Source organism: Scyliorhinus canicula, chromosome 21 (assembly GCF_902713615.1).
Source record: "Scyliorhinus canicula chromosome 21, sScyCan1.1, whole genome shotgun sequence".
NCBI lineage: Eukaryota > Metazoa > Chordata > Chondrichthyes > Carcharhiniformes > Scyliorhinidae > Scyliorhinus > Scyliorhinus canicula.
The window spans coordinates 5898301-5921758 of NC_052166.1; the positions used below are offsets into that span (position 1 = coordinate 5898301).

The following is a 23458-nucleotide window of genomic DNA, read 5'->3' on the forward strand; positions in this document are numbered from 1 at the left end:
CATACAGCCTGTGAAGCGGTGGTGACCTGTTGGCGTGGCCGGGTACCCGAGGGAATGTGCTGAAGCTTGAAGGCAGGCGGCAATGCAGGGCAGAGGACTGTCGACCGAAGAGTTTGAAATCCTGGAAGTGGATCCTCAGCGAAGGCGTGCAAAGGAAAGAGCCATTTGGGAGAGGATTATAAGGCATGTTTTTCGAGAACGGCAAGAAGTGCTTAGAAGTCCGACTGGTTGGCTCACGGTGTGACAAGCATTTAAGGTGCGTCGTGGGGTGGGGTTGATTTGATGTGAATCCCATAGAAGTTGTATTATCTGGATTCCGAGTGGGGTGTGTCTGACCACAGTTGGCCTGTTAATTTGCAGGGACTGTGTGCTTACCGAGAACTTTATATTGTATAACATGTATTTCATAACTATAGTCAATCTTTTCGTGTTTAATAAATGTATTTTATTCGTTTAGCAAATGTTCATCGGCAGTCCCATGAATCTGTTCGGCCCCGTCTCCGAAAAAAAGATACAAGTTGCTGAGCCAGGGGCCTGACTGTCCAATAGTAACGTCAGCTGAGATCGTAACAACTGACGGTGGTTCGCCCCCCCCCCCCCCGCACACCGCCATCACCACCACCACCACCACCAACCCCGCCACACACCCACACCAAGCCAACCCCATTTTCCTCCTTAGGGCTGTTTCTCCTTCCTCCGCCACAGAGCTCGGCAGAGCCTCCTCAGCGCCAAAAGTGTGAGAGCGGATAGGGCGCACCAGACCAGCACCACAAGGGCCAGCACGTCCAGGTTGTAGTAGGTGTACCAGGGAAGGCCAAAGGAGGCGGAGCGGAGGTGGGTGGCCCCCCGGTGCCGCAGGACAAACTCGATCCAGAAGACGGCACGCTCCATGGGCAGCTGGGGCTGGTCGTGGTGCAGGGCCGAGAGCCGGGCCATGCTGTTTCGGTACGAGGGCTGGCTCAGCACCTCGGTCAGGGCGTCCAGCAGTTGCCCTGAATCCAGCTGCATGGGGTCCAGGACCTTGGCGGCTCCCCGGGCCTCTAGCCGCACCAGGTTGTCGAACTGGTCGAAGATGAGGGGAAGGCCAAGCACTGGCACGCCGTGGTAGATGGCTTCATAGAGCCCGTTGGTGCCACCGTGGGACACAAAGGCACGGGTCTTTGGGTGGCCCAGGATGTCATTCTGGGGCACCCAGCTGGCCAGGAGGGTGTTGTTGCCCAGGTTGGCGGGCCTCTCGCCCAGGTGCCGCCAGATCACCTTCTGTGGGAGCCGGGCGAAGGCCTCAGCGATAGTCACCGTCAGCTCGGGGGGCAGCGAGGTCACTAAGGTGCCCAGTGACATGTAGACCACGCCGTGCTCGCCCGAGCTCTGCATGAAGGCTTCCAGCTCAGCGCCCACAGGGGCCGGGGGCTGGCACTGGAAGCCACCGATGTACACCACGTTGGGCATGGTGGGCCGGGGGAAGTCAAAGACAAAGTCCACCCGCATAAGCCAGAGGTCAGCCAGCTGTGTCAGCCCGTCGATGCTGGTGCCTGGCCCCACGTACCGCCGGCACAGCTCATCATAGCCCGGGTGGATCATGGCGCCGGCCAGCGTGACGGTAGCGAAGTAGTGGAAGGCATTTGCCATCCGCTGCAGGAGAGACATCTTCTCGGTGTAGCGGGAGCCAACCACAGGCACGAAAGAGGTGGGTGAGGGGGCGATGAGGTGGTGGCCGTCGCCGGTGCCGAGCCAGCGGGCGTTGTACACCAGGGGCAACGCCAGGTGGTGCGCCAGCATGATGCCGATCGGGAAGAAGGGGTCGGTCAGTACCAACTGGAATTGGGTGCTCCGCAGCCGGCCCATCAGCTCTCCGTCACCAAAGAGCAGGCTGATGAGCTCCCGCTGCTGGCAGTGCATCTCGTGCAGCATCTCCCTCATGGCCTTGATGTTGCGGAAGAAAGCCGTCAGGGTGTAACCACCCCGGAAGATCTCCAGCGAGTTGAGCACAAACTGCGAGAGCCGCTGGTGGTCCTCCAGGAAGCCCTGGCGACCGGAGGCCTGGATGGTGACGGAGTGGTAGAGCGTTGGGTCCTCGGTGATGTACCAGCTGCTGGACGAGCGCATCACGGTGATGTTGTGCCCGCGGTTGTGCAGCTCCCGCACCAGCAGCTTCATGTTGACCCAGTGGCTTCCGTCTACGGGCACCACCAGGATGTTGGCGCAGCGTCCGCACGTCAGCCACACGGTCTGTGATGCCAGCACAGTGGCAATCTTCAGCCAGGTTCTCCAGGTGTCCGTTGTCTGGCGAACCATCCTCGCTGGTAGTTAGCTCCTGCGGCCAATGTGAAAGGAAAACACAGTTAAATTGGTCCGACAGAACAGCAAAGCTCACAGGGCAACTGACAGGCATAAGGGTCTGGCATGTGATTAACATGGCAGGCACATGTTGGGGCAGTATGGAGGGAGCTTTACTCTGTATCTAACCCCGCGCTGTACCTGTCCTGGGAGTGTTTGATGGGGACAGTGTAGGGGGAGCTTTACTCTGTATCTAACCCCGTGCTGTACCTGTCCTGGGAGTGTTTGATGGGGACAGTGTAGAGGGAGCTTTACTCTGTATCTAACCCCGTGCTGTACCTGTCCTGGGAGTGTTTGATGGGGACAGTGTAGAGTGAGCTTTACTCTGTATCTATCCCCGTGCTGTACCTGTCCTGGGAGTGTTTGATGGGGACAGTGTAGAGGGAGCTTTACTCTGTATCTTTTTTCTTTATGTATTTTATTCCAAATGTATATGAAAAGGCACGACACCTAACCAATTGGGGAAACAAACTTCCCAACACATGACGAGATAGTTTGTTCAAATGTCCCCCCCCCCCCCAAAGACGCGAGCACCTCCTCAAACACGGTCACAAATATTCCCCACCTTGCCTCGAAACCCTCCGCTAAACATCTTAACTTGTATTTGATCTTTCACAGCCTAAGGAAGTCATATAGGTCCCCCAGCCAGGCTGCTACCCCTGGTGGCAATGCTGACCACCACTCCAGTAAGATTCGTCGCCGGGCAATCAGAGAGGCAAAGGCCACAACATCGACCTTCCACATCTCCATGAGCTCTGGCTTCTCCGATATCCCGAATATCACCACCTCTCCCACTATCCTTGCTAGCTCCGTGAACACTCCCACCCAGAATCTCTCCAACTTTCTACTTTCTGCAGCCCCAGAATATGTGTGTTATTCGCTGGTCCCTGCCCACACTTCTCACACTCGTCTGCCACCTCCTGAAAGAACCTACTCATTCTTGCCCATGCCATATGTACCCTGTGTACGACCTTGAACGGTGTCATAGATCATCATAGAATTTACAGTGCAGAAGGAGGCCATTCGGCCCATCTAGTCTGCACAAGCTCTTGGAAAGAGCACCCTACCCAAGTTCAACACCTCCACCCTATCCCAATAACCCAGTAACCCCACTCAACACGAAGGGCAATTTATCATGGCCAATCCACCAAATCTGCACATCTTTGGACTGTGGGAGGAAACCGGAGCACCCGGAGGAAACCCACGCACACACGGGGAGGATGTGCAGACTCCGCACGGACAGTGACCCAAGCCAGAATCGAACCTAGGACCCTGGAGCTGTGAAGCCATTGTGCTATCCACAATGCTACCGTGCTGCCCTTATCATGCTCATCCTTCGCACGAGGGGGTCGTGTTTACCCTTCGTAGCGCCTCACTCCATATTCCCCAGTTTATCTCCCCTCCCAGCTCCACCTCCCACTTCTCCTTAAATTTCACCAACCGCTCACCTCCCTGTTCTCCGAGCCACCTGTATGAACGAGGGGCTGGTTTAGCACCTGGCTAAATAGCTGGCTTTGAAAGCAGACCAAGGCAGGCCAGCAGCACGGTTCAATTCCCATACCAGCCTCCCCGAACAGGCGCCGGAATGTGGCGACTAGGGGCTTTTCACAGTATCTTCATTTGAAGCCTACTTGTGACAATAAGCGATTTTCATTTCATTTCATGTCTCCGATTCTGCCATCCCTTTCCACATCCGGAAGCAGCAGTCGCTCCAACAGGGTGCACCTCAGCAACCTGCGGAACTCTTTCCAAACCTTCCGTGCGAAGTTCCTTACCTGCAGGTACTTGAACTCACTTACTCTCGGGAGCTCTACCCTCTCCTTCAATTCTGGCGAACCCTTCTTCCAGATACAAATCCTTCGCCTTAACCAGCCCCACTTCTCTCCACTTCCTATACGTGCCATCTATCCCCCACCCGGCACGAACCGTGGCGTTCACACAATGGCGTTAACACCGACATCCCCTCTATCCTGTGGGCAGCATGGTAGCATAGTGGTTAGCACTATGGCTTCACAGCGCCAGGGTCCCAGGTTCGATTCCCGGCTTGGGTCACTGTCTGTGCGGAGTCTGCATGTTCTCCCCGTGTTTGCGTGGGTTTCCTCCGGGTGCTCTGGTTTCCTCCCACAGTCCAAAGATGTGCAGGTTGGGTGGATTGGCCATGATAAATTGCCCTTGGTGACCAAAAATGTTCGGTGGGATTACTGGATTACGGGGATAGCTTGGAAGTGTGGGTTTAAATGGGGTGCTCTTTTGAAGGGCTGGTGCAGACTTGGCGGGCCGAATGGCCTCCTTCTGCACTGTAAATTCTATGATATCCTAAAGCGCCTCCTCAGCTGGTTCCAGATCTTCACCGTGGACTGCTTCATTGGGCTACCTGAGTATCTGCTCGGCGCCATTGGTAACGCTGCCATCACCCTAGCCCTTAAATTGAACCTCCTTCTCGCGATTTTTGGGGTTGGGGTGGAGCCGGGAGTGCAGGAGGCGAAAGAGGCCGGTGTGCTGGCCTTTGCGTCCCTAGTAGCCCGGCGAAGGATCTTGCTACAATGGAAGGATGCGAGGCCCCCAAGTGTGGAGACCTGGATCAATGACATGGCGGGTTTCATTAAGCTAGAGAAGGTCAAATTCGCCCTGAGAGGGTCGGTACAAGGGTTCTTTAGGCGGTGGCAACCTTTTCTCGACTTTCTGGCTCAACGATAGGGTGCGGGGACAGTAGCAGCAGCAACCCGGGGGGGAGGGAAAAAGGGGAGGGAAAAGGGGGAGGGGAAAGGGGGGGGGGGGGTGGACAATGACTATGTTTGTTTATTTAATTTGAATTTATTTTTAAGTTCTTTTGTTGTTCATTGGAGTTGGGGGGGGGGGGGGGGATGGGATACATACGGTCTGGGGGGTGTTACAGTTATTATGGGTTATTTTGTTGCATTTCATTGTTTGTCGTTATGTTTTATATTTTCTGTAAAAAACTCCAATAAAAATTATATTTAAAAAAAAGAAGTTGAACCTCCTACAGGATTTCTCCTTCATCCTAACCCATTCTACCCACTCTCCTTCCCACCTTCACTTTTGCCACCCAATAGTAATGAAGCAGGTTTGGCAACGGCAACTCTCCCTGCTGTAGCAGGGTCCTCCTAACCCTTGGCACCTTCCCCACCCATACAAAGTCCAAAATAATTGTGTCCAGTTTCCGAAAGAAGGCCTTCGATGTGAAGATCGGGAGTGTGTGGAATATGAACCGGAGCCTCGGCAGAATGTTCATCTTCACCACTTGGACTCTCCCTGCCAAAGTCAAGTGCAGCGTGTCCCAACTCTTCAGACCCTCCCTGGCCTCCTCCACCAGTTTTGTTAAATTCCATTGATGTAGCATCGTCCATTCCCTCGCGACATGAATCCCCAGGTATCTAACTACCTGTCTCTAACTACCTCGAATGCCATCTCCCCTAAATTGGCTCACCGACCCAACTCATTCATAGGGAAGACTTCGCTTTTGCCTATGTTTAACTTGCATCCCGGGAGCATCCCAAACGTCACCAACAGGCCCATGATCCTCTCCATGTTCTCCAATGGGTCCAGAACATACAATGGTAGGTCGTCAGCATAGACCGACACCCTACTCAAACCCATGTATCCACCCTATACCCGTAACCCAACAACCCCCCCTTTAACCTTACTTTTTAGGACACTACGGCAATTTATCATGGCCAATCCACCTAACCCGCACATCTTTGGACTGTGGGAGGAAACCGGAGCACCCGGAGGAAACCCACGCAAACACGGGGAGGACGTGCAGACTCCGCACAGACAGTGACCCAGTGCAGTTGAAAGTTCCGTGAACGCACGTGATTGGTCCGTACGCTCGCCCTCGGTGCCACATATAACAGGTGCATCCAAACTTTGGTCCAAACCCAAACTTTGCCAGGACCTCAAACAGGTGCTGCCACTCCACCCGGTCAAATGCCTTCTCCGCGTCCATGGACACCACAACCTCCGGTTCCCGAGCTCCCGATGGGGGTCATAATCACGTTTAACAGCCTCCGTATATTACTCGAAAGCTGCCTGCCCTTTACAAAGCCTGATTCTCTGCACCACTCCCACAGCTTTCCACCCTCCTTGCCACCAACTTAGCCAGCACTTTCACGTCTGTATTTAACAGCAATATGGGCCTATACGACCTCCCCCTCCCCAACTGCTAACGGGTCCTTCCCCATTTTTGGTATTAACGTGATCATTGCCTATGCCATCGTCTCAGGCAGCTCCCCCTTCTCCAACGCCTCGTTGAGCGATGTGGTGCCAGGTCCGTCTCAAACTCCTCATAAAATTCCGCCAGGTAGCCATCGGGCCCGGGGCCTTCCCCGACTTCATACCCCTTATGGTAATATCTCCCTCAGCACCAGGAGCTCCTCTCGCACCTGCCTCTTCTCTTCCTCCAGCTGTGGAAACTCCAGTTCATCTAAGAACCATCCCATGCCCCCCTCTTCAACACCCCCTCACCCCCCCGGGTCCGCCCTGTACATCTCATAATAATTCCTAAACGCCTCATTTATCTTTCCTGCCTCTGACACCACATCCCCTGCCCCAGTCCGTATCTTCAATATTTCCCTGGACGCAGCCTGCCTCCGCAGCTGATGCGCTAACATTCAACTCGCCTTCTCTTTGTATTCATGCTGCATCCCACTTGCCCTCCGCAGTTGTCATACCGCCCTCTCCGTTGTCAGCCTATCAAATTGCCCCTGTCATCTTTTCCTCCTCGCCAATCCCCCATGGTGGGCACCCTCGAGTACTACCCACCTATCTCCACTATTTTGTTCATTAGCCGTTCATATTCCTCCCTCCTTTCCATATCTGCATGAGCCTTGAACGAGGTAATCTCCCCTCGGTCCACCGCTTTTAAAGCTTCCCAAAAAGTGGCTGCCGACACCTTCCCGTTTTAGTTCAATTCTGCGTGATCTTTAACCCCAGCCCGCACTTTATCATAAAACCCTCTGTCTGCCAACAGCCCCGAATCGAGCCTCCACCCCGACCTCTGCTCCCGTCCTGATGTAAGCCGAATCTCCAGCCATTGGGCCACATGGTCTGAGATTACTAACCCCACGCACTCTGCCCCCTCCACCCTGACCAAAATCTCCCGGCTCACTACAATGAAGTCAATTCTGGAATATACCCTGTACACATGCGAAAAAAAGGAATACTCCCTTCCCCCTGGAGTCTTGAAGTGCCACGGGTCCACCAAACCCATCTTCTCTATAAACCCACCCAGCTCCTTTGCCATTCGTCTCCTACCCATCGACCTGGGGCCCGATCTATATCCTCTAGGCACAATTAAAATCTCCTCCCATGATCAACTGGTGCTGATCTTTTGACCGGTCCATTTAGCCCTCGCACATTCCACGTTAACAACCTTACCGGGGGCAGCACGGTGGCGCAGTGGGTTAGCACTGCAACCTCACGGCGCCGAGGTTCCAGGTTCGAATCCCGGCTCTGGGCCACTGTCTGTGTGGCGTTTGCACATTCTCCCCGTGTTTGTGTGGGTTTCACCCCCACAACCCAAAAGATGTGCAGGGTAGGTGGATTGGCCACGCTAAGTTGCCCCTTAATTGGAAAAAAATGAATTGGGTACTCTAAATTTAAAAAAGAAAAGTTTTTAAAAAATCAACCATACCAGGTGCTTACGCCTCCATTCCCCTCCACCGTCCGCCATCCTCGCAATAGGCCCATATTGCTACCCCTGTTAATTTCACCCTTCATCTGGCCCATCCAAGATGGTTCCTTTCCCTGCCCCCTGACCATGTTGTTTCTTCAACCTCGCCTCGTTGCGTCTCCCCCCGTCCCCTCCCTTTGGCCACCTTTCTCGGCCTTCCCCACCTCACTTCCGTTCACCAGCATTGAAATGAAATGAAAATGAAATGAAAATTGCTTATTGTCACGAGTAGGCTTCAATGAAGTTACTGTGAAAAGCCCCTAGTCACCACATTCCGGCGCCTGTTCGGGGAGGCTGTTGCGGGAATCGAACCGTGCTGCTGGTTTGCCTTGGTCTGCTTTCAAAGTCAGCGATTAGCCCTGTGAGCTAAACAGCCCCTCCATTGCCTGCCAGCGTGGCAACTCTTGCCCAAAGGCTTCTGCCACTGACCCCTGCTGACCTCCCCACCTCGAACCACAGGTCACCTTCCCCAAGAACAAACAAACACAGGCAGCAGGAGGGGGGATGGGGACAGCTTTCCCCTTATAAACCTTTCACCGTTGCCTACCCTTGTCAGTCCACGTGGGAAAAAAAAAACCTCCACATCGGAGGAAAAGAAACCCCCGAGAGGCAATTAGGGATGGGCAATAGACAGTCGGCCCGGTCAGTGACGGCCACAATCCGGGAATTAATCATTTGTCTCAAAATGCTGAGGGAAGAACACTAATGGCCTGAGGACCAACGGTGAGGAAATGAGATGCAATGTGGGCTGGTATGGACACAGCTATGCTGCGATGAATGATGCTGTGGGTGATAACACAATACTAGGCAGACTGTGCTGATCACAATGATGTTATCAAGCCCCCAATTGTATATCGTACTCTGGCATCTCATGCGGATTCCTTCGGGAGGTGGGACTGTGTGTGATCACATCTCTCCAGAAGGAATCCAAAACATTTTCATGTCTGCCAGATTGAAAGACAGAGAGCTTTGCCCATCCACTTGTGTTGTAAGTGTGGTCGGCGTGATAGATAATTATTAGCCTTGCATTTCATGTCTCAACTTGATTAACTGACCCTGCAACAGCGCGGCGCTCCCACAGCACTGACGCTCTGACAGTGCGGCGCTCCCTCAGCACTGACCCTCCGACAGTGCGGCGCTCCCTCAGCACTGACCCTCCGACAGTGCGGCGCTCCCACAGCACTGACTCTCCGACAGTGCGGTGTTCCCTCAGCACTGACCCTCCGACAGTGCGGTGCTCCCTCAGCACTGACCCTCCGACAGTGCGGAGCTCCCTCAGCACTGACCGTCCGACAGTGCGGAGCTCCCTCAGCACTGACCGTCCGACAGTGCGGTGTTCCCTCAGCACTGACCCTCCGACAGTGCGGCGCACCCTCAGCACTGACCCTCCGACAGTGCGGAGCTCCCTCAGCACTGACCGTCCGACAGTGCGGTGTTCCCTCAGCACTGACCCTCCGACAGTGCGGCGCTCCCACAGCACTGACCCTCCGACAGCGCGGCACTCCCTCAGCACTGACCCTCCGACAGTGCGGAGCTCCCTCAGCACTGACCGTCCGACAGTGCGGCGCACCCTCAGCACTGACCGTCCGACAGTGCGGCGCTCCCTCAGCACTGACCCTCCGACAGTGCGGCGCTCCCACAGCACTGACTCTCCGAGAGTGCGGCGCTCCCTCAGCACTGACCCTCCGACAGTGCGGCGCTCCCACAGCACTGACCCTCCGACAGCGCGGCACTCTCTCAGCACTGACCTTCTGACAGTGCGGCGCTCCCTCAGCACTGACCCTCCGACAGTGCGGAGCTCCCTCAGCACTGACCGTCCGACAGTGCGGCGCACCCTCAGCACTGACCGTCCGACAGTGCGGCGCTCCCTCAGCACTGACCCTCCGACAGCGCGGCACTCTCTCAGCACTCACCCTCTGACAGTGCGGCGCTCCCTCAGCACTGACCCTCCGACAGCGCGGCGCTCCGTCAGCACTGACCCTCCGACAGTGCGCCTCTCCCTCAGCACTGACCCTCCGACAGTGCGGCGCTCCGTCAGCACTGACCCTCCGACTGTGCGCCTCTCCCTCAGCACTGACCCTCCGACAGTGCGGCACTCCCTCAGCACTGACCCTCCGACAGTGCGGCGCTCCGTCAGCACTGACCCTCCGACAGCGCGGCACTCTCTCAGCACTCACCCTCTGACAGTGCGGCGCTCCCTCAGCACTGACCGTCCGACAGTGCGGCGTTCCCTCAGCACTGACCCACCGACAGTGCGGCACTCCCTCAGCATTAACCATCCGACAGTGCGGCGCTCCCTCAGCACTGACCCTCCGACAGTGCGGCACTCCCTCAGCATTAACCATCCGATAGAGAGAGGGGTGGCGACCTTGTGCACAGGGTTGGCAGTGCTGTGGTAAGTTCAACCAGAAACCACCACCCTCAAACCCATCACCCCAACTGAGTTTATGACTATCCTCCTCTCCTCAGTGCTCACCCCGACCTCCGTCCAGCTACTTTCACTCCCTCTGAGGCCATTCCCGCCCTCACCCAAAGGCATAACCCAGATTCTCGGCTTCTAAAGAAACAGGTTTTTTTACACAGCGGGTGGTGAGTGCCTGGAACAGGTTGCCAGGGGAGGTTGTGGCAGATACATTAACGGCGTTCAAAAGGCATCTTGACAAACACGTGGATAGGGTGGATATAGAGGGATATGGCACAAGAACGTACTGAGGGATTTGGCAACGGTTGGTTCTGACCAGTACAGGCTTGGAGGGCCTGTTCCTGAGCTGTATTATTTTTTGCGCAAATAGCTGCATCCTCTCTCCGAACGTGGCCAAACTCGTCCACCCCGCTGGGTGACGGTGCACTCGTCTCACAACTCTGTGCCCAGCAGTCCTGGGCTCCGTGTTCGATTCTCCGCACTCTGTCCTCTGCACATCCCCAACCGTCACCTACTGCATCCATCTACACTATTCCTCTCCTGGGCACCTCGTTCTTCCACCCTGTCCCTGTAACCTCCTCCAGCATCCACAACCCTCCCTATCTATGTAACCTCCTCCAGCATCCACAACCCTCCCTATCTATGTAACCTCCTCCAGCATCCACAACCCTCCCTATCTATGTAACCTCCTCCAGCATCCACAACCCTCCCTATCTCTGTAACCTCCTCCAGCATCCACAACCCTCCCTGTCTCTGTAACCTCCTCCAGCATCCACAACCCTCCCTATCTATGTAACCTCCTCCAGCATCCACAACCCTCCCTATCTCTGTAACCTCCTCCAGCCCCTACAACCCTCCCTATCTCTGTAACCTCCTCCAGCATCCACAACCCTCCCTATCTCTGTAACCTCCTCCAGCCCCTACAACCCTCCCTATCTCTGTAACCTCCTCCAGCATCCACAACCCTCCCTATCTCTGTAACCTCCTCCAGCCCCTACAACCCTCCCTATCTCTGTAACCTCCTCCAGCCCCTACAACCCTCCCTATCTCTGTAACCTCCTCCAGCCCCTACAACCCTCCCTATCTCTGTAACCTCCTCCAGCCCCTACAACCCTCCCTATCTCTGTAACCTCCTCCAGCTCCCACAACCCTCCCTATCTCTGTAACCTCCTACAGCCCTCCCTATCTCTATAACCTTCTCCAGTGCAGGCAGCACGGTAGCATTGTGGTTAGCACAATCGCTTCACAGCTCCAGGGTCCCAGGTTCGATTCCAGCTTGGGTCACTGTCTGTGCGGAGTCTGCACATCCTCCCTGTGTGTGCGTGGGTTTCCTCCGGGTACTCCGGTTTCCTCCCACAGTCCAAAAATGTGCAGGTTAGGTGGATTGGCCATGATAAATTGCCCTTAGTGTCCAAAAGCGCCCTTAGTGTTGGGTGGGGTTGCTGGGTTATGGGGATAGGGTGGAGGTGTTAACCTTGGGCAGGGTGCTCTTTCCGGGAGCTGGTGCCGACTCGATGGGCCGAATAGCCTCTTCTGCACTGTAAATTCTATGTAATTCTATGTAACCCCTACAGCCCTCCCTATCTCTATAACCGTCTCCAGCCCCGACAACCCTCCCTATCTCTGTAACCTCCTCCAGCCCCTACAACGCTCCCTATCTCTGTAACCTCCTCCAGCCCCTACAACGGTCCCTGTCTCTGTAACCTCCTCCAGCCCCTACAACCCTCCCTATCTCTGTAACCTCCTCCAGCCCCTACAACCCTCCCTATCTCTGTAACCTCCTCCAACCCCTACAACCCTCCCTATCTCTGTAACCTCCAGCCCCTACAACCCTCCCTATCTCTATAACCTCCTCCAGCCCCTACAACCCTCCCTATCTCTATAACCTACTCCAGCCCCTACAACCCTTCCCTGTCTCTGTAACCTCCTCCAGCCCCTAGAACTCTCCCTAGCTCTATAACCTCCTCCAGCCCCTACAACCCTCCCTATCTCTGTAACCTCCTCCAACCCCTACAACCCTCCCTATCTCTGTAACCTCCTCCAACCCCTACAACCCTCCCTATCTCTGTAACCTCCAGCCCCTACAACCCTCCCTATCTCTATAACCTCCTCCAGCCCCTACAACCCTCCCTATCTCTATAACCTACTCCAGCCCCTACAACCCTTCCCTGTCTCTGTAACCTCCTCCAGCCCCTAGAACTCTCCCTAGCTCTATAACCTCCTCCAGCCCCTAGAACTCTCCCTAGCTCTATAACCTCCTCCAGCCCCTACAACCCTCCCTATCTCTGTAACCTCCTCCAACCCCTACAACCCTCCCTATCTCTGTAACCTCCAGCCCCTACAACCCTCCCTATCTCTATAACCTCCTCCAGCCCCTACAACCCTCCCTATCTCTATAACCTCCTCCAGCCCCTACAACCCTTCCCTGTCTCTGTAACCTCCTCCAGCCCCTAAAACTCTCCCTAGCTCTATAACCTTCTCCAACCCCTGCAACCCTCCTTATCTCTGTAACCTACTCCAGCCCCTACAACCCTCCCTATCTCTGTTACCTCCTCCAGCCCCTACAACCTTCCCTATCTCTGTAACCTCCTCCAGCCCCTACAACCCTCCCAATCTCTGTAACCTACTCCAGCCCCTACAACTCTCCCTATCTCTGTTACCTCCTCCAGCCCCTACAACCCCTATCTCTGTAACCTCCTCCAGCCCCTACAACCCTCCCTAGCTCTATAACCTTCTCCAACCCCTACAACCCTCCATATCTCTATAACCTTCTCCAGCCCCTGCAACCCTCTCTATCTCTGTAACCTCCTCCAGCCCCTGTATCCCTCCCTTGCTCTATAACCTCCAACCCCTACAACCCTCCATATCTCTATAACCTTCTCCAGCCCCTACAACCCTCCCTATCTCTGTAACCTTCTCCAGCCCCTACAACCCTCCCCATCTCTGTAACCTCCTTCTAGCTGTTACAACCCTCCCTATCTATGTAACCTCCAGCATCTACAACCCTCCCTATCTCTAACCTCCTCCAGCCCCTACAACTCTCTCTATCTCTGTAACCTTCTCCAGCCCCTACAACCCTCCCTATCTCTGTAACCTCCTCCAGCCCCTACAACCCTCCCTATCTCTGTAACCTCCTCCAGCCGCTACAACCCTCCCTATCTCTGTAACCTCCTCCAGCCCCTACAACCCTCCCTAGCTCTGTAACCTCCTACAACCCCTACAACCCTCCCTATCTCTGTAACCTCCTCCAGCATCTACAACCCTCCACTTCCGGGAAGAATCTGTTCGTTCGGGTTCTGGTCAGGTACGCTCTGTGCACCACTTGAACCTTGCGCAGGAGGAGGCGGAGTTGGCCCTGCTCAGTGCTTTGCTCCAGCCCACTTCCATCCCCAGTTCGTCCTCCCATTTTCATCTCGGTTCGTCCAGTGGTGGTCTTGCCCGAGCCAGTAACCTTCCATAGATGTTCCCGCAGTTCCCTCCCTCCTTACTGCCCGTGTTTATCAGTTCCTGTAGTAGTGTGTCTCTCAGTGTCCTGGGGTGTCTTGCCGTCTCCGTGCAGAGAAAGTGTTTGATTTGGAGGTGTCTGAGTTCCTGTCCTGTCGGTAGTTCCAGATCTTCCGTCAGTTCGTCCATAGGTCGCCTATGTAAAAGTCCCTGACTGTTTGAGTACCCCCCCCCCCCCCGTCCTGTCTCCATTTTTTAAAGATGGTGTTGAGCATGGCTGGTGGGAATTTGTTGCTTCCGCAGATGGGGGCCATGGGGGACATCTCAGTTAGACCGAAATGCTGCCTCATCTGGTTCCATGTCTTTAGTGTGGCAACCACCACTGGGCAGGAGGTGATTTCATCCAAGCCGGGGAGGGGGGGGGGGGGGGATTGCTGCCTTGGCGAGGGCCCGGAGAGTCGTTCTCTTGCAGGAAGAGTCCTCCATCCTCACCCATTCCATGTTCGGCTCATGTATCCCCGCTGCCGTAGCTGCCCAGTGAGTAGTATTGTAGATTCGACAGGGCAAGACTGCCATATTTTTCCTTCTTTGCAGTGTCGATTGAGGGAGCCTTGGGTTCTTACCCCACAAACGCCATGATCATTATGTCCATGTAATGGAAAAAAACCTTGGGGTTGAAGATCAGTATGGATCGGAACAGGAAGAGGAAACCTCCGCAGTACTTTCATTTTGATCGTCTGCACCCTCCCCGCCAGGTCGAGTGGGAGTGCATCCCATCTCTGGAGGTCCCTTTTAACTTCCTCCGCCAGACTGGTCACATTCCACTTGTGAATCTGTGTCCAGTGGTGGGCTATCTGAATCCCCAGGCAGCAGAATTTGTTTTGGGCTAGTTTGAATGGTAGTCCCTCCAGCTCTGTCCCTCCCCCGTTCGGTGTCACCGGGAATACCTCGCTCTTGCCCAGGTTGAGTTTGATGCCCGAGAAGGCTCCGAACTCTTCCAGGAGTTGCAGGATTGCTTTCAGGCCGTTCTGTGGGTCTGAGAGGCAGAGGAGGACCCCATGTTCGATTCCCCGCTCGGTCTGTGCGGAGTCTGCACGTTCTCCCCGTGTCTCCTCCGGGTGCTCCGGTTTCCTCCCACAGTCCGAAGGTGTGCAGGTTAGGTGGATTGGCCATGATAAATTGCCCTTAGTGTCCAAAAAGGTTAGGAAGGGTTATTGGGTTACGGGGATAGGGTGGAAGTGAGGGCTCAAGTGGGCGTTGTACCCGATGTTTCACCCACGAGGTGAACCCTGACCCGAGCCCAAACCGCTCCAGTACCTCAGTGAGTTACTTCCACTCAACTCTGTCAAAGCTCTTTCTGCATCTGGGAGTGCAGAAGGAGGCCATTTGGCCCATCGAGTCTATACCGGCCCCTGAAAGAGCAACCTACCTATGCCCACACCTCCACCCTAACCCAGAAGCCCCACCTAACTTTTTGGACACTACAAAATAATTTAGAGTGACCAATCTACCTAACCCACACATCTTGTGGGAGGAAACTGGAGCACCTGGAGGAAACCCACGCAGACACGGGGAGAACGTGCAGACTTCGCTCAGACAGTGACCCATGCAGGGAATCAAACCTGGGTTCCTGGCGCTGTGAAGCAACAGTGCAAACCACTGTGCTACCGTGCCTCTGGTGTTCTCCCTCCGGGGTGGGGTGGGGTTATTCAGCAGCCGCCTGATGTTCGTAGTTAGCTGCCTACCCTTGACCAAGCCTGTCTGGTCTTCTGTGACCAACTCTGGTACACAGTTCTCCAATCTCTTGCACAGAACTTTCGCAGGTATTTTTGCGTCAATGTTTTTTTAATAAATGTTTTTTATTGAGTTTTCATATTTTATATATGACAGATTACAAATTATTAGAGAGGAAAAAAAAAAGAAAACACAAAAATTTAACATGAATATTTACAGGTAAGCATCTTCATAACAACAATTGTGGCCGCCCCCTTTAGCCAGCATACATATTTTACATTCCCCAGTATGGCCGAGGCACATGTTTATAGGCATTCATTTATAGTTTGGTTTTGGGCCTTGGCTTGCCATCAAACCCCCATAACGAGCCCGTAACCCCCCCCCCCCCCCCCCTGGCTACCTTCCCCCGATTCCCGTCCATTTTCCCGATTCTTGGCCACCCGACTATTCTTCCTCTTGTACGTTGGCCACAAACAGGTCCCGGAACAGTTGCATGAATGGCTCCCACGTTCTGTGGAAGCCGTCGTCCGACCCTCGGATGGCGAATTTGATTTTCTCCATTTGGAGAGATTCCGAGAGGTCGGACAGCCAGTCTGCAGCTCTGGGCGGTGCTGCTGACCGCCAGCCAAACAGGATTCTACGGCGGGCGATCAGGGAGGCAAAGGCAAGGGCGTCCGCCCTCCTCCCCAGGAATAGATCTGGCTGGTCTGAAACCCCGAAGACCGCCACTATCGGGCATGGCTCCACCCTCACCCCCACCACTTTGGACATAGCCTCGAAGAAGGCTGTCCAGTACTCCACAAGTCTGGGGCAAGACCAGAACATGTGGGCGCGGTTGGCCGGGCCTCTTTGGCACCGCTCACATCTGTCCTCCATCTCCGGGAAGAACCTACTCAAATGGTTTCTCGTTAAGTGGGCTCTATGTACCACTTTTAGTTGCGTCAGGCTGAGCCTTGCGCACGTGGAGGTGGAGTTGACCCTATGCAGTGCTTCGCTCCAGAGTCCCCACCCTATCTCCATCCCCAGGTCGTCCTCCCATTTCCTTCTTGTTGCGTCCAGTACGGTGTCGTCCCTATCTACCAGTCGGCCATACATGTCACTACAGTTCCCTTTCTCTAGGATACTTGCGTCCAGTAGGTCTTCCAGTAGTGTCTGTCGTGGCGATTGTGGGTACGTCCTTGTCTCCTTTCGTAGGAAGTTTTTGAGCTGCAGGTACCGTAGCTCGTTCCCCCCAGCTAGCTGAAATTTCTCTGTCAGTTCGTCCAGTGTTGCGATCCTGTCGTCCGTGTATAGGTCCCTGACTGTCAGTGTCCCCCCGTCCTGTCTCCACCTTTTGAAGGTGGCGTCAGTCAGTGCTGGTTTAAACCTATGGTTGTTGCAGATGGGAGCCTTGTCCGACATTTTGTACAGGCCAAATTGCTGCCGCAGTTGGTTCCAGGATTGGAGGGTGGCTGTCACCACTGGGCTGCTGGAGTGTTTTTTGGGTGGGGATGGGAGTTCTGCCGTGGCGAGGGCCCGGAGGGAGGTCCCCATGCAGGAGGCCTCCTCCGCACGTACCCACTCGGCTTCTGGCTCCTGGATCCATCCCCTTACTCGCTCGGCTGTTGCCGCCCAGTGGTAGAATTGTAGATTCGGGAGGGCTAGCCCCCCCCCCCCTGGTTTTTGTTTTTTGTAGGACCTTCTTTGGGATCCTAGCATTTTTACCCCCCCATACGAACGCCATGATAAGCTTGTCCAGCGCTTTGAAAAAGGCCTTGGGGATGTAGATCGGAATGGATCTAAACAGGAAGAGGAACCTGGGCAGTACGTTCATTTTGATCGTCTGGACTCTCCCCGCGAGGGAGAGTGGGAGTGTGTTCCATCTTTGCAGGTCCTTTTTAACTTCCTCCGTCAGGCTGGTGAGGTTCCATTTGTGGATCCCTTTCCAGTCATGGGCTATTTGGATCCCCAGGTAGCGGAATTTATGTGTACTGGGAAGATCTCACTTTTGCTCATGTTGAGTTTGTAGCCCGAGAAGGCTCCAAACTCTTTCAGGAGCGCGATGATTCCGTCCATGCTGCTTTGTGGGTCCGAGATATAGAGGAGCAGATCATCCGCATAGAGTGAGACTCTGTGCTCTCTACCTCCCCTTCGGATCCCCCTCCAATTTTTTGCTGCCCTGAGCGCGATTGCTAGCGGTTCGATTGCTAGTGCGAACAGCAGCGGGGACAGTGGGCATCCTTGTCTGGTGCCCCTGTGCAGCTGGAAGTATTGGGAGTTGGTATTGTTGGTCCGTACACTCGCCATGGGAGCGTTGTATAGGAGCTTTACCCAAGCGGTGAACCCTGTTCCAAGCCCGAACCGCTCCAGTACCTCTATGAGGTATTTCCATTCGACTCTGTCGAAGGCCTTTTCTGCGTCCAGGGAGACGATCACCTCTTGTGTTCTCTCCCCGGAGGGGGTCATTATCACGTTCAGCAGGCGCCTGGTGTTCGAGGTAAACTGTCTACCTTTGACGAAGCCCGTCTGGTCCTCTGTGACCACCTCAGGTACACAGTCTTCTACCCTTTTGGCTAGGATTTTGGCCAGTATTTTGGCGTCTGCGTTCAGCAGAGATATGGGTCTGTATGACCCACATTCCGTTGGGTCTTTGTCTTTCTTAGGTATCAGCGAGATTGAGGCCTGTGCTAACGTGGGTGGCAGTGTGCCCCTAGCTAGCGAGTCTGTGAACATCTCCCGCAGGTGCGGGGCCAGCACTGTTTGTAGAAGTCCCGCCGGGAATCCGTCCGGTCCCGGCGCCTTCCCCGTCTGCATGGAGCTAATGCTCTCCATGATCTCTCCCAGTGCTAGCGGTGCTTCCAGATCCCATTTTCTGCCCTCTCCCACGACTGGTATGTCCAGTCCATCAAGAAACCGGTTCATCCCAGCCTTCCCCGTTGGGGGCTCTGAGGTGTACAGCTCTTGGTAGAAAGCCTTGAAGGTTTCGTTGATCTTTTCTGGTTCTGTTTCCCACGTGCCTCTGGTACCTCTGATTTGCGCAATTTCCCTGCTGGCTGCCTGCTTTCTCAGCTGGTGTGCCAACAGGCGGCTGGCTTTGTCTCCGTGTTCGTACAGGGCCCCGCGTGCCTGGCGGAGTTGGTGCACTGCTTTCCTGGTGGAGAGCAGGTCAAAGTTCCTTTGTAATTCTTTTCTCTCCGCCAGGAGCTCTACGGTCGGGGCCTCGGAGTATTTACGGTCTACCTCCAGTATGGAGTCGACCAGCTTCTGCCTAGCCACCCTTTCCTCCCTATCTCTTTGCGCTTTGTAGGCAATGATTTCCCCTCTTAGTACGGCCTTTAGCGCTTCCCAGAACGTGGACGGTGAGACCTCCCCGTTTTGGTTGTTCTCCGTGTACTCCGCTATGGCCTGCGCTATCCTTTCGCTGAAGGCCTTGTCAGCTAGTAAGGCACCGTCCAACCTCCATGTGGGGCGCTGGGCCCTTCCCGTCTCTAGCCGCACGTCCATGTAGTGTGGAGCGTGGTCTGATATCACAATTGCGGAGTATTCCACCTTGTCTATCTCTGGAAGCACCGTTTTCCCCACCACAAAGAAGTCAATTCTGGTGTGTGTACTGGGGAGAAGAAAGAGAATTCTTTCTCCCCCGGGTGGGCGAATCTCCAGGGGTCTACTGCTCCCATCTGCTCCATATAGTGACTGAGTTCCCTTGCCATGTTTGAGGTTTTCCCCGTTCTGGGGTTTGATCTGTCCGTCTTTGGGTCCTGTACACAGTTGAAGTCCCCCCCCACCCATGATTAGTCGGTGCGTCGCTATGTCCGGGATTTCTGCCATGGTCTTTTGGATGAAGCTCGTGTCGTCCCAGTTGGGCGCGTACACGTTGACTAGAACTACCGGCGCCCCATCCAGGGCCCCACTGACCATGACATACCGCCCCCCTGGGTCTGTAACCGTCTTTGTCGCCCTAAACATTGTCCTCTTGCCGATCAGTATCGCCACCCCCCTGGCCCTTGTCCCATAACAGGAATGGTAGGTTTGTCCCACTCAGCCCTTTCTTACCCGCAGTTGGTCCTGCTCCCTCAGGTGCGTCTCTTGGAGGAAGACTATGTCGGCCCTCATGTTTCTGAGGTGGGTTAGGACTCTGGATCTCTTCACAGGGCCGTTAAGTCTTTGATGGGTGATCCCCCCCTCCCCTGCCTGGCGCCTTCCCCCCTGTTGGGGGTGCGCTGCGGCCCTGCTTTGTTGCGTGCCCCCGTCGCTAGCTTTCCTGCTAGTACAGTGGCTCCCCTCTCGGAGGTTGCTGTCCCGCTTCTCCTCTCCCTTCTCCAATACTCCCGTTCCCTCGTGCTGGGGCCTGGCCTCCCACCTGGAGCGGTCCCTTGGGCAGTGGGTTGTTTTTTTTGTTCTGGGTGTTCCTGCCGGGGGGGAGGGGGCTGGCTTTGCCTCGCCCCTCCCCACCCCGCCGTCGGCATGTCGTTTCTCCTTGCCATGGGCCCCTCGTCCCTACCTCCTATGGCGTTTTTCCAGCCCGTGCTCCTCGACGAACCTATTCGCCTCAGCAGGGGCTGTAAAGAAATATTCCTTGTTTTGGTATGTGACCCAGAGTTTTGCTGGGTACAGCATACCAAAACGCACTTTGTTCTTGTAGAGAGCTGCTTTCGCTCTGTTGAACTCAGCCCGTCTCTTAGCTATATCTGCTCCAAGATCCTCGTAGACTCGGATGGCGTGCCCGTTCCATTTGCAGGCTCTATTTTCCTTGGCCCAGCGCAGGATTGTCTCCCTATCCCGGTACCGGTGCAGTTTGGCTATGACTGCTCTCGGTTGTTCCCCTGTCTTGGGCTTCGGGCGCAGTGACCGATGAGCTCTGTCCATTTCCGGTGGGGTGGGAAAAGTGTCTCCCCCCCCCCACTAAGGAGCCCAGCATCGCAGCCACGAATGTTGTGGGATTTCTGCCCTCGATCCCCTCTGGCAGGCCCACTATCCTAACATTTTGCCTTCTCGAGCTGTTCTCCTGGTCGTCTACCCTGCCCTTCAGGCTCCCCTGTGTTGCACCCAGTCTCGCCACTTCCCTCTCCAGGGCCGTGACCCAGTCGCTCATGTCGGTCGCTGCTTTCTCCAGCTCTTTAATGGTTGCCTCATGGGCTTCCAGTTTCTCCCCTTGGGCATCCACTTTCTCCTCCAATCTGGTCAGTGCCTGCTGCACCCCTGACATGGCCCTGGTCACTGCTGCCTGTACTGCGGCCTCTGCGTCTGCTTTCAACTCTGCCTTGATTGCCTGCAGCTGCTCCCTCACCACCTCGGCAAAGGCTTCCTTCCAATTCACGCCCCCCTCTAACCCCAGGGGAGAGGGTACCTGTCCTGTCCAGCTCTTTTTGATGCGGCGATACATCCTTCCCGCCGCTTCGTGTGCTGATTCGTTCGCCCGAGCTGGCTTGCCCTCTGCCCCGTCTACTTCCGGTGCCCCCTTTCTCTTGGCTCCCTTCTGGCATTTTTTTCTCCCCCTTCCCTTTCATCTTTTCTTCTCCCCTTGTTTTTCTTTTCCCCCCTTTTCCGCACCCTATTTTTATTTTATTTATTATTATTTTTAAAAAAATTTATTTTCCCCCCCCTTCTTTCCTTTACCCCTTTATTTTATTTATTTATTTCTTAATTATTTTCTCTCCTCCTCCCCGTTTTTATGTAACTCCTCTCCGATGGGCTTACTTTTGCTGGGAGCGAATGTAAAAAGAGAGAAAATAGTATATACTCCCCCCTTTCTCTTTACCAGTTTTCTTTTGGGGTTTTTTTTAAAAACAGAAATATAAATCTTTTTTTTTTTGGTTTTCTCTCCCCCTTCCTCTCTCCTCACTCACCCAGGAGAGAGAGAGAGGCTTTTGCCCAGTCCCTTTGTTCTTGCCACGTGGTGGTCGCTGCCGTTTGGGGGGGGGGGTCCCCGCTGCCGGTTGGGGGGGGGGGGTCCCCGCTGCCGGCTTGGGGGGGGGGGGGGGCGCTGCCGCACTTCGCGACCTCCTGGTCGCTGCCTCCGGCCTGGCCCCCCCTTCGGTCCCGCACCGCTCCTGGCCTGCGTTGGGAGGGGGGGGGGGGGTTGGACCTGCCGCTGCCGAGCCCCTCTGCTGCCGCCACTGCCGTCAAGCCCCGCCGCTAAGCCCCGCTGCCGCCGCCGCCGAGCCCCTCTGCCGCCGCCGCCGCCGAGCCCGTCGCAGCCGCCGCCGCCGAGCCCCGCCGCCGCCGCCGAGCCCCGTCGCAGCCGCCGCCGCCGAGCCCCGCCGCCGCCGCCGAGCCCCGTCGCTGCCGCCGCCGCCGAGCCCCGTCGCAGCCGCCGCCGCCGAGCCCCGTCGCAGCCGCCGAGCCCCGTCGCAGCCGCCGCCGCCGCCGAGCCCCTCTGCCGCCGCCGCCGCCGAGCCCCGTCGCTGCCGCCGCCGCCGAGCCCCGTCGCTGCCGCCGCCGCCGAGCCCCGTCGCTGCCGCCGCCGCCGAGCCCCGTCGCTGCCGCCGCCGCCGAGCCCCGTCGCAGCCGCCGCCGCCGAGCCCCGTCGCAGCCGCCGCCGCCGCCGAGCCCCTCTGCCGCCGCCGCCGAGCCCCGTCGCAGCCGCCGCCGAGCCCCGTCGCAGCCGCCGCCGAGCCCCGTCGCCGCCGAGCCCCGTCGCAGCCGCCGCCGCCGAGCCCCGTCGCAGCCGCCGCCGCCGAGCCCCGTCGCAGCCGCCGCCGCCGAGCCCCGTCGCTGCCGCCGCCGCCGAGCCCCGTCGCAGCCGCCGCCGCCGAGCCCCGCCGCCGCCGCCGAGCCCCGTCGCTGCCGCCGCCGCCGAGCCCCGTCGCAGCCGCCGCCGCCGAGCCCCGTCGCAGCCGCCGAGCCCCGTCGCAGCCGCCGCCGCCGCCGAGCCCCTCTGCCGCCGCCGCCGCCGAGCCCCGTCGCTGCCGCCGCCGCCGAGCCCCGTCGCTGCCGCCGCCGCCGAGCCCCGTCGCTGCCGCCGCCGCCGAGCCCCGTCGCTGCCGCCGCCGCCGAGCCCCGTCGCAGCCGCCGCCGCCGAGCCCCGTCGCAGCCGCCGCCGCCGCCGAGCCCCTCTGCCGCCGCCCGCCGAGCCCCGTCGCAGCCGCCGCCGAGCCCCGTCGCAGCCGCCGCCGAGCCCCGTCGCCGCCGAGCCCCGTCGCAGCCGCCGCCGCCGAGCCCCGTCGCAGCCGCCGCCGCCGAGCCCCGTCGCAGCCGCCGCCGCCGAGCCCCGTCGCCGCCGCCGCCGCCGAGCCCCGTCGCTGCCGCCGCCGCCGAGCCCCGTCGCAGCCGCCGCCGCCGAGCCCCGTCGCAGCCGCCGAGCCCCGCCGCCGCCGCCGCCGAGCCCCTCTGCCGCCGCCGCCGAGCCCCGTCGCAGCCGCCGCCGAGCCCCGTCGCCGCCGAGCCCCGTCGCCGCCGAGCCCCGTCGCAGCCGCAGCCGCCGAGCCCCGTCGCAGCCGCCGCCGAGCCCCTCTGCCGCCGCCGCCGCCGAGCCCCGTCGCTGCCGCCGCCGCCGAGCCCCGTCGCTGCCGCCGCCGCCGAGCCCCGTCGCCGCCGAGCCCCGTCGCAGCCGCCGCCGCCGAGCCCCATCGCAGCCGCCGCCGAGCCCCGTCGCCGCCGAGCGCCGTCGCCGTCGAGCCCCGTCGCCGCCGCCACCGAGCCCCGTCGCAGCCGCCGCCGAGCCCCGTCGCCGCCGCCACCGAGCCCCGTCGCAGCCGCCACCGAGCCCCGTCGCCGCCGAGCCCCGTCGCAGCCGCCGCCGAGCCCCGTCGCCGCCGCCACCGAGCCCCGTCGCAGCCGCCGCCGAGCCCCGTCGCCGCCGCCGTCGAGCCCCGTCGCCGCCGCCACCGAGCCCCGTCGCAGCCGCCGCC

General features: G+C 57.4%; 1 protein-coding gene across 1 annotated transcript; it reads right to left on the minus strand.

Annotated features, from left to right (window-relative positions):
- Positions 1-422: 422 nt before the first annotated feature.
- LOC119955911 (UDP-glucuronosyltransferase 2A1-like) lies at positions 423-2295 on the minus strand. The gene has a single exon (XM_038782568.1). It carries the CDS (start codon positions 2293-2295, stop codon positions 676-678), a length of 1620 nt encoding a protein of 539 aa, XP_038638496.1. The 3' UTR covers positions 423-675.
- Positions 2296-23458: the final 21163 nt, after the last annotated feature.